This window comes from Tauraco erythrolophus, chromosome 2, assembly GCF_009769465.1.
Source record: "Tauraco erythrolophus isolate bTauEry1 chromosome 2, bTauEry1.pri, whole genome shotgun sequence".
Taxonomy (NCBI): Eukaryota; Metazoa; Chordata; class Aves; order Musophagiformes; family Musophagidae; genus Tauraco; species Tauraco erythrolophus.
In genome coordinates this window covers 4,748,113-4,758,946 of record NC_141466.1, presented here as the reverse complement: position 1 = coordinate 4,758,946, position 10,834 = coordinate 4,748,113, and the positions used below count along the sequence as shown (strand labels likewise).

Genomic DNA, 10,834 nt, shown 5'->3' with positions numbered 1-10,834 from the left:
TGGACTAGAAGGTCTGGACAAGAGGAACTAAAGTAAACAAGCCCTGTACAAATTAACCTAATTTTTGTGATGGCATTGTGGAATTGCCAAGACATCATTCTCACATTAGGTAAAGGCTCTGCTCCATAAGCATCCATCACTATTCACTCTGACTACATTTCATTCGGTTAAAACACACACGATAAATCAAATTAAAAGGCTGCTCTTTTAAGACTTCAATCAGTAAGAAAGGCAGGGCTCCAGCTACACCTAGTGGAGGAGCTCCCAGTACCGCAGCCTTTCTGCAGCCACGCCGATAAGGTGGGTTTATCTGCCACATTAAATTACTCCTGCTCTGTTGCAACACATAAACCGTGAATTGAAACTAAACCCCTCCCAGGAAGTATGACCAATTTAAACAGCTCCTTGCAAAAATCCGTGTGATTAGCTGTTCACTGCTGCCTTTGATGCAAAGTGCTTGATCAAATAGTTGGGCAAGAGGACCTCTTCTCAAAAGGCGAGAGCTAAGAAAAAGCAGCCGGGGGATGGGACGGAGGGCTGCCCTGCAGCAGGTCCTCCCCATCTGCGAAGCTGGGGATGGGGCGAGACGCCCATCAGAGGTTGCTCCTGTCCTTATAGGGCAAAGTCACACACAAGGTGACTTGCAATGGAGCAGCTGTCGCCCTCCCCTACCATCCTAGGGCATGGCTGCAATAAACCACCCCACCGGCTGGCCACGCATCCCAAAGCAAACACACACCAGCTCAAAACACTTTCAGCAGCTTATTTTCACCCTGATCAAACTGAAGCGAGGGCAAGAGAAAGCACAGGGTCCGTGCTGCTTCCTGGCCACCGAAAAGAAACCTGCCGGACGAGGCTGACGTACTGGATTGCAGGGGATTTAAAAAGAGAGAAGATGGTTTTTAGAAGCGGGACTGAGAACAGGCTTCAAGTCCATTTTGGCTGCAATGGTTTCCAGCGTGGTGGCTGACTAGGAATGGGATTGCTCCCTATTCTTCTTCCAGGAGTAAGGACACAGATCCCGTGTCTGTCCTCAAGAGCAGAGCAACCGGCACACACAACTGCAGTCATTGCAGATTTGCCCACTTACCTCTGCCAGAGCAAATTCAGGCTTATGTTGTAAGTAATGGTCTGTGAACAGGGTTAACACGTCACGTTTTCTCAAATTCTCCACTTCTCCGGTGTTCAGTGTTGTCCCTCGTCAGACATGACAAGCAAAACCAAGCTGTCCCCATCATTCCACAGCCAAGCACCTGTTTATAGCTCGTGGGTGAGGGCTGAGCCGTTTTCAGACCTATCCCCTGAAACCTTCTCAGTGACAATCATAACTAATTCTTTTTTGCCTACTACTTAGAAAGGCTTTATATTCACCTCCATACCTGTGGTCATACGCTGCCCTTCATCTCCTTGTCGGATCACACGCTAGCCTTAGTGCAGCCTGCTGATAAGCAACCCAAACTATAACTATATAACCCATTATAAGCCCATAAGCAACCCAAAATATAGCTATTTAGCTTCTGTACAAAGCAGACGTGTGCAGAGGCTTGCTGTCATTTCCTATCATTGGAAAATTGCAGGAATCCATTTCTGCCTTCAAATACATACTTTACTTCATACAAAGTTGAGAGAGGACATACAACTGTACGAGGTTTGTAGACAGAGATAATATCAATTATTAGACCAAATAACATAGCTGGAAGAAAATATTTTGAGTAACAAACCTTTAAATATCCCGGCAGAGAATGAAAGCTCAAATTCTCTGTGCTACTTCTGTTTGAATAGCAGCAGATAAGACATTTTATAGACTTTCAGAAACTTCATCCTCTCCCACAGAGAAGAACAGTAGTGTTCAGCTAAGCGGGCTGCCGTAGAAAACTCACAGTGGGATTGTTACCAGACTCTTGGTCAAAACTGCACATCAGCAGGTGCACCTTCAGCATCTTATTGTGACAAGTGTCTGCTAAGTATTTAGCTTCTGAGCTTAAGAAATGCCCTGTACTCACACCAGTAACTTCAGCCACAGTTTTAGGAGCTTGACAATTCTGAAAGCTTCTTTTATTTTACTTTATTGCTGATAAAATAGGGAATACGTTGTCAAATGAGCATGACAATAGACAGAGATAAAATGGCTTGGTGAAAGGAAAAGGTGAGAAGAGTGGTCAGCATTTTACAAAGCCTGATAAGCTGGAAAATCTTTTGCTTACTTTTAATATGGTAAACACAAGTCTTTCAAAATCTGTTCCAGGCTTATGATCAAATTGCCCCTCTGTAATTTTTTAAGAGGGGGAAGGGCACAGCAGATGGAGAGGGACTGCAATACCTGATCCACCTCTATTAAAAAACCTGGTGCTGCACATTTCTTCCTAAAAAGAGGCAACGAGAGTAACAGAGAACCTACCATAACAGTGGCTCATCTGTTCAGTCATTTGATGTATCTCGTTATTGCCGCAGTTACCCGAGACTCAGCTTTATCTTGTGCGCAAGCACAATAGTGGCACCATATTGAAATGTGTAAATATATTTTCAGAAACTATGCAAAACACCTCCTCTGTACTGACAAAATGATGCATTTAGAATACATGAAACCCTGAGAGAATGCTGCTGCCTTGGCTTCCAAATTCCTTTGATTCCTCATCTTAGTTTTATTGTGCATGCGGTGTTACCTGACAAATATATTTGCCTGACTATTTAAAAAATACTTTGTCTTATCATTTAAACAGCTCCTGTCAATGTTACTTAGTCCTTGTTCTCACTTCTATCCCTTTGAGTGATGATATAGAAATAGCTCAGGTTAAGGACGGGGTGTGTAGCCCAGATCAGTAACACCGGCATTTCTTATTCCTGTCTGCAGTAGCCCTGCAGCGACTATTTTGGAGGAAACGAAGGCTTCAGAAAGGATAGCTGTAGGGTCAGGGACGAGAACTGCTTTTTCTGACCTCATTTGAAGAACTTCTTCCCAGTAAGTGTAACAGAACACTGGAACAGTGTTCCCAGAGAGGTTGTGGAGTCTCCTTCTCTGGAGATGTTCCAAACCCGTCTGGACGCATTCTTGTGTGATCTGATCTAGGTGGTCCTGCTCCGGCAGGGGGATTGGACTAGATGATCCTTTGAGGTCCCTTCCAATCCCTGACATTCTGTGATTCTGTGTCATTTCCCTCTCCTCTATGCTCGTGCCCACCCTGGTTTTGCTGAGCTTTCTAATACGAGGGGGTATGGGTCCCTTGGGTACCAGCTCACATGTTAAGCCCTGCTGTGCCACACAGCCAGGAGGGAGCAGGGGCAGAGGGCAGGAGGAACAGGACGGCTCCTACAGCAAGGTGTTGATGCAGAAACTACCCGTGCCCTGACCAAGTGTTACCATGTGGCTCCACACACACGTGCCACAGCTTTGGGCCAAACACCAATGATCCACGGGGCTTCATATCCAACTTCTCTAAGCAGATCTGGAGTGTGGAAGATATCTCCTAAGGGAAAAGGGGGGGGGGGGGGGGGGAAGTAAGTAAAAAAAGAAACAAATGAAAGGAACTCTGCAATTCCAGATGTTGGAATTTTCCAATCCCCCTAGCAAGACAAGATAAGCAGGGGATAATCCTCGTTTATATAACTTTTTTTTTTTTTTTTTTTTTAACAAAACCTGAGACCAACAGGCATGTTTTCACAAGGTTTGCTTGCTTCTTCTCTAAACCCACGCCGACAAATTTCGGGAGGAGCCGCATCCCCTCGGGCTGCCGTGCCACGCCGTGCCGCCCGGTGCCGGGCCCGGGCGCTGCAAGGGGCACACGGCCGCTCCCCTGGCTGTGCGCCGTGCCCTTCCTCTCCCTCCCGCACACCCTCGGTGCGGGGCAGCCCAGCACCGCGGCGGGGACGGAGCTCCCCGGCTCGGGGGGCGCCTCTCGGCCTCCGCGGGTCTCCTGGCCCCGCCGCGCCCGGCGGCGGCTGCGCGGAGCCCGGCGGCAGCGCGGGCGGCCGCCCACAAGGGGGCGCCGTGGCGCCGCCGGCCGCCCCGCGCAGGTGGCCGCGGCAGCCGCGCCGGGAGCCGCGCAGCGCCGCGCAAAAGCGCGCAGAACCGCGCAGCGCCCCCGGCCCCGTCGATGAGGGGGGCAGCGGCCCCCCCCCAGCCATCCTGCGGCCGCCCGGGCCAGCGCCCACCCGTGAATTCTTTCCTGCCGGGGAAAGAAGCGGAGGATTGCGTTAATCAGCACCTGATTTTCCGCCGAGCGTGTCTTGCGTGGCGGGGCGGCTTAGGGCTGATCTCCCTTCCAAATAAAGCAGCGCAGGCTATTTATGGCCGCGGCTTAAAGAGGAGCAGATCTCGTGTACCGCGCTGGAAGTTCTTGAAAAACAGCCAAAGTACAGAGGTCAAGTTTCCTGTACTGAAAGCGACTTAATGGGACGCGAGACGGCGACGTCCTTCGTGAGGGTCTGGTGGTAGCTGGAAAACTGGGTCAACTCCGTGTTTTTCGCTAATCGCTGGGTTCAAATAATAAATTACTTCAGCGTATTTCTAAGCAGTGTGGAGGCCAGAGAGGATCTACGTGAAGGCCTGTTCTTGCTTCAGCTGTGGGAGCCAGCGGGAGCGTTGCCAAGGGGTTCGCGTCAGGAAGATGAGGGTCAGGACCCCAGTATTGCTTGGTGGATGATAGCATGAATAAGAAAATATGTAGTGGTGATATCCACTGGGATCTGACTCTTCATTAGAAATTAAGGGACAAGGTAGGCGATACGATAGTTTTGCAAATTTCCCCAGGGTCTACTTTTAAGAAATCGTAAAACTCCTCGAGGATGCCTTGTCCAAAGCCAGTGCTTTGCTTTCAGTAGCTGCTGCTGTTTAGAGGCAGCAGCTCTCAGGAGTTTCACAAGGAGTCGTACGCAAATAGACTCTATCAGCGTGCCGGTGGAACTGCCTATTCTTGGAGAAGCTTATATGAAAGGATTTAATGTTGACAGACTTAAATAGTGATGTCTCAGCTGTGAAGAATCTGTTGTTTAACCAACTTTATGAAGTAAAAGTGCTTATCTTTAAAGCAAGAGTATTCTCTTTTGTTTTAGGAGATCGTGGAGGCTTTAAACGTCTATGCAATCTGGTATGCACATAATTTGATAGTCTGTTTTATAAGGCCTTGATTAGAATCAGAAAAATCACCCTCCCAAACTCCAGCAGAAGAGGGCAATGCAACATGTGCAATTTAGCCTTAAAATGGAAAAATGGATTTATATACTGGCAAATTGGGCAATGGCTCTTGAAACTACAGCCGTGTTCTTCCAAGCACTCTTTTACGTTATCGGTGAGTTGATAAGTTATGATTCACTGCCATTTGATGTTAAATTTACTGTCACAAAACATTAGCTCTCACTGGCTGAAACCAGAAGGTTGTTTTTTTTTTTTAATTCTTGGGTGCTGAGAGTTGTCTAAGAACGGGCTGTTTCTGCCTGCAGGGAGCATTTTGTCATCAGGTTTTCCCAGAAGTGTACACTTCCTTCCTTCTACTTTTGCTAATACTTTAATACAAGCATTATTTTTTTCACATTCATAAAACATATTAGCAGCCTGTAAGGCAAAGAAGGCCAAGTATCACTTTTCTCACCAGCTGGGACAATTTTAGCAATAGTAATCAGTTTAATTTCCCAGCTTGATTCAAAACACTGCTATTTACACTCCCATTGTGTGGCGATATCCTCCCCCGTTTACGTGCCCAGGTTTAAAATTTAACTACATCCACCATGCTGGTTTTCTTCCTAATTAATTCAGAAGATGAGGCTGAAAAAGTAAGCAAAAAGCACGGTGGTATCACTCCTGCAGTGGACTTAGGACGCGTGGCTAAACGAGATTATGTGTATTATTAGGGTCCTGATCCGGCAGTCCTCACTGAAGCAATAACTTACACGGGAGCTTCGCCAAAGGCTGAGTGGGGGCAGAAGGCTGCAACAGTTGGCACTAGAGGAGCAAGGTGTCGATTGCCTTATAATAACGGGCTTTTTTCTCCCAAGTATTTAAAGTAGATCTGTACGGATTTGTCTCGCTGGCTTTCTTTGGTAGCAATTTCTGGGAGAGAAGGGTCAGAGACGTCCCACGGTGGAGTGTTTTTGGGATATGTGCTCCTTCTCCTAAGGCACTGGAAAGGAAACGCAATCGGTTCTGGTGCGATGCAGATCTGGACTGGTGCAGCAATCTCCTGTGAGCACCCCCCACCCCCCCTTCCCAAGTTACAAATACTTGCACGTTAAGCGCTCGGTCGTTTTACATAGCTCTTCCAGGTGAGACAAATATACAAAAGAACAAAGTCTACTATATAAATGAAAGCAGATTTATAAAATTACAAGTTTAATAGATAAATATAATAAATACTTTATGCATCATAACTCTGGACAACTACATTTAAAGCAAGTATGTTGGCAAGTCACAAAAAAAGTTGCGCCTCAGCAACTTCATTTTTTCATAAAACCACACTGACAGGCATATTACAATGTTACGTATGAGGCTTTATGCTGTAAGTATGTTCAAATCCCGCTCACCTACCGAGTTCATCATGACATATATATGGGTGTAGTGTACTTTCTATTTTGGAATGTCTTTTTGCACACCAATACGGTTGTACAGATAGATGTTCTACTTACCAGGGACAGTGGGGAAGAGTTTTGAAGAAAAATACTGGTAAATGACTTCTAGAAAAACTAAAGCATTTCTTAACTTTTTATTGACATTGGCAAATTAAAATAGAATAAATTAACAATATTTTCTCAAAAAAATGTTTTGTACAAAAATACTGTCAAAATTTCCTGAAAAGCTTTCAACACAGTAGTATCTTTTCATGTACTGAATAAACTATATTAGCACAGTGTCAAAATGCTGAAGACAGAAATGAAAAAAATAACTAAAAAAAAAAAAAAAATCAGTGAAATGGTTGCCACTAGTCAACATTCCATCCACACCATATTATTGTCTGTACATATGGGGGAGGGGGAATGGGTAGCAGACTTTTAAGTAACAGTATTACTTTTCCTGATCTGGAAAGGTTTGGCCCACATCTGTTAAGCTTCCAGTTAAGCATATTAAAAAAAAAAAATAAAAAAAGAAAAAGAAAAAAATTATTAGTCTGCACTGCAATGCATAGTTAATAAAATTAAGCAAGATGGCAGCATTTGTGCAGTATCTGCCCTTCAAAGTTCATGCAACCAACTAATGCATTTTTTTTTCCCTGTTCACTCAGAATTTGAATGCAGTTCAAGTCATTGGAAATCATCGTTTACAAAATCCACAAGATTAAGCAATTTGCCAAGATTAATACCTAACAGTTCAGCACTGTGGGAATTATGGGCACGTTACTGCGAGGAAATTAAGAGGGTGAGGAGGGGAGGGGGGCGACCAACATAAAAAAGCAGAGTTCGCTAGAAATTGTTACTACGGGAGGGGACGTGAATGTCAAAGCTACAAAAAAAAAAAAAAAAAAAAAAAAAAAAAAAGTGGCAGCGATTTAAGGAAGGGGAAAAAAAAGAAAAAAAAAAAAAAAAGAATTTATACAAGCGCATAGTTGACTCTGCTTTCCAGATTCTCACCTTTTCAAGCCCTGAAAAGTGAGACAGCGTGTCTAGGGGAATGTTTTCATTCGCACCGATAGAAAGTCCTTTGTTTGTTTTAAATGAATCAGCAGCTCACCCTGCTGGGCTGCTGTTTGCAAACGAAGTCTGTCATGAAGTCAAACTCGTTCTGTCCCAACCACAGCTCGGGAAGCTCCTTGATGCGATCCAGCCCCATTTCGATGACTAAGGACATGAGGACCTCCTCGTCGATGAAGTCAGTGTCTATGACATTGGGCGGCAGCATTGCCGCGGGGACGTGGGGGACGGCGGGCGGCAAACCGCTGCCGCCGCCGCCGTGCTTGGGGTTGCAGTCCCTGAAATGCTGCTGGTTGCTGCCGTTCAGCTGGTGGCTACTGGGATGCAAGTCCGGCATGTAGTGGCCGTGGGGGTAGGGGTGGTGGCTGAAGTACTGGTTGTTCAGCTTCTGGAGCTGCATGCTGGCGCTCAGCTGCCCTCCCGGGCTGGCGACGGGGGGGGCCATGAACTGGGAGCCGCTGAAGCGGGCGGGGGGTGGCATGGTGCCGGCCGGGTGCCCTCCGCTCACGCTGCCCGGCCCCATAGCGTGCCTCACCCCGCCGCTCGCGTTCATATTCCCGGCTCCGTAATGTATATGGTCGCCCATCAGGGCGCTGAAGGCGTGCTGCTGCGGCGGCTGCTGCTGCTGGTGGTGGTGATGGGGGGTGGGAAACTGCCCCATGCCCATCCGATGCGCAGGGTGGTGGTGAAGCCCGCCGGATCCGTCGGGGAATCGCCCGTGGTTCATGGCCATCATATGGTCTGCCATTGCCCACCTGGAAAGTTAGCGGGTGAATACATTAAGAAAAGACACCCTCGGACATCCAGCCGCCCTCTCCCGTACCGCCTGCGGCTGCCCGGCCCTGGGAGCAATGACTTCGCCGGTCCCGCCGTCCTCTCCTTCTCGAGGGGAGGGAGAAAAAAATTAAAAAAAAAAAAAAAAAATCTCCTACCGCGGCTCCACCGTGGAGTACAAAGGGAAAAAAAAGGAAAGGGGAGCCTGCGGTACGAAAATCCCCGTCCCCTCCGCTAATCCGGCGAGCAACACGCCTTCCCACTGCCAACTTGTGCATACCTATCACGAGCGGGAAGTGCTGGATACGGCAACCGCCGCCTCCTCCCCGCACGTTCCAAAGGCGCCCGAGCCCCCCGGCTTCGGCAGGGGCGGCAGCGCGATTTCCACGGCGCTCCCGCGAACTTGCGGGGAACGAGCAAAGAACTGGCAAGTCCCACCTCGCCGCCGTCAGCAACTTTTGGAATCGAGTCCTAATTATTTAGGTAAAAACACAGGAACGCACAGCTAAGGAGGCGAAGCCGGGCGGCTGAGAAACACCTTTCCTCGCGTGTTTCAACAGTCACATTTTTCCTGTTGCACACAAAAGGGACACCCGGCACCGGCTGCCAGAACCGCCGCACTCACCTCCCGGCTTCTTTCTTCTTTTCGCTTCAAAGGTGGCGGTGAAATCAGTCAGTAGAAGTCACCCAGCATAGAGAGGGCTTCCCCGGCTCCCTCTCCTCGGCGCTTACGTGATGGTGCTGTGAGCGCTGCCGCAGCCCCGGAGCTGTTTTTCACTCCTCTGCGAGGCTCATCCGCACTTGCCAACAATGAGCTGTGTTTCTTACCCAGCTTTGGCCACGGCTAATATAGGATTTCAGAAGGGAGGAGCAAAACCCTTACAGGCAACCAGAAGTAAAACCTGGAGCAAGCGAGGGGGAAGAAAAAAAAAAAAAAAGAAAAAAAAAAAAGGGTAAAAAAAAAAAAAAAAGACCAAACCGGCACCCAGCGCGCACACGCACACGCGCGCAGGGGGACACGCGGGAAAGGGCCGGGGGGGGGGGGTCTGGAAGGCACCCAAGCCCCCCGCTCCCCCTGGCTGGGCGACACGCGTGGCCGTGGGTCGCTCTGCGCGCCCCGCTCAGCGCCTCCCCCGGGAACAAAGCGGGGCTGCGCGCAACCCCCCGCGCCCGCGGCCCCGGCCCCTTCGTGTCGCTGCAGCGCGGCGGCCGCGGACACGCGTGGGGCTGGGCGCTCCGGCAGCGCTGCCCGGGAAGGACCAGGTCCGCCCCCCCGGCGCCGCCGCGGTGCAGGTGCCCGGTCCCGGCGGCGTGGGTCTCCCGGACCCGCGTGGGCGCGCCCGGGGCCGGCCCCTCTCCCGGAGGTGAGATCCGAGATCCACCTTTTTCCATAGACGCGGGCGCGGTGTGCGGGAGGTGGGGGGGGGGATGGGGGGTGCCGGCACACTCTCCCCCTCCTCTTCCACCCCTCGTGTTTGCCCCGCAGCCACCCGGGGTGTACAGGGCGAGTGCCCACCCGCTCTTGCCCTTGGCCGGTTTGGTGCGGTTTATTAGCATTATTTACGATCGTTTTTCTTGGAACGTCAAAGACAAACAGCGCACGCGGAGCTCGGGTGGGTACACGCTTTGCAAAGGCGATCGGCCCGGCTGGGCACATCTGCCACTCCCCGTGCCTGGCAGTGCCCTGCCTCGAAGCGCCGCTCAGGCCACGCGTGTGCAAACCCCCCGAGAGCAGCGCTCCTGCCTCTTGCTCCAGATCCTCCAGCTCCCCTCTGAAGGATGGCCGTGCTGAAGTAGCAGGGAAGAGCCCAGGGGCTGGGGGAGGCCTGCCGCAGGGAAGTGCTGGATGGTGGCCCGTTTCCAATAGTGCCTTCGCCCGGCTTTCTGCTCCCCCTCTCCGCTTGCCCCCTGTCAGCTGCCCATGGGCATGCCGAGGGGGCAGCAGCAGGCAGGACACCCTCCCCAGATAGGAGGAATTGTGCACTCTTTTGAGATCAAAGTGGCCATCACGTAGGCTGAGCTGGGGTTTCTCCTCCTCTACGACCTCTGCAAGGACCCAGCGGTGCAGGAGATCCTCCTTAGGGAGGCAGCAGTGAGGGCAAATGGGATGCTTTGAGATGCTGTCCATGTGGCAGCCCTCTTGGCCCCTTTTTGGGTGGGCTAGACCTTATGTGGCTGCAGTGAACTACTCTAGGGTTCCGAGGTGGAGGGTTAGCTCCACCTCGTCTCCCCCTGGGATGAAGGCAGAGCTGGGTTCCCACGTTCAGCAAGATGTGGCAGATGAGGGGAGAAGGGTAATTCCTTGCGTGGCTGGTGCAATCCTTAGGAAAGCCACGCGGGCAAGTGGCAGATGGTGGGCACATACAGGATGCCAGAAAAATATGCAGCTGACACGCCAGCTGTGAGGGACAGCAGGGATGGAATCAAAGCCCTGGGAGGACAGGAA

The 10,834-nt window shown here is 50.2% G+C and overlaps 1 protein-coding gene across 1 annotated transcript; it reads right to left on the bottom strand.

Moving 5' to 3' along the window:
• Window positions 1-7,642: 7,642 nt before the first annotated feature.
• Window positions 7,643-8,371, bottom strand: CITED2 (Cbp/p300 interacting transactivator with ED-rich tail 2). Its single transcript, XM_086632033.1, has one exon. It carries the CDS (start codon window positions 8,360-8,362, stop codon window positions 7,643-7,645), a length of 720 nt encoding a protein of 239 aa, XP_086488159.1. The 5' UTR covers window positions 8,363-8,371.
• Between the last annotated feature and the right edge of the window lie 2,463 nt (window positions 8,372-10,834).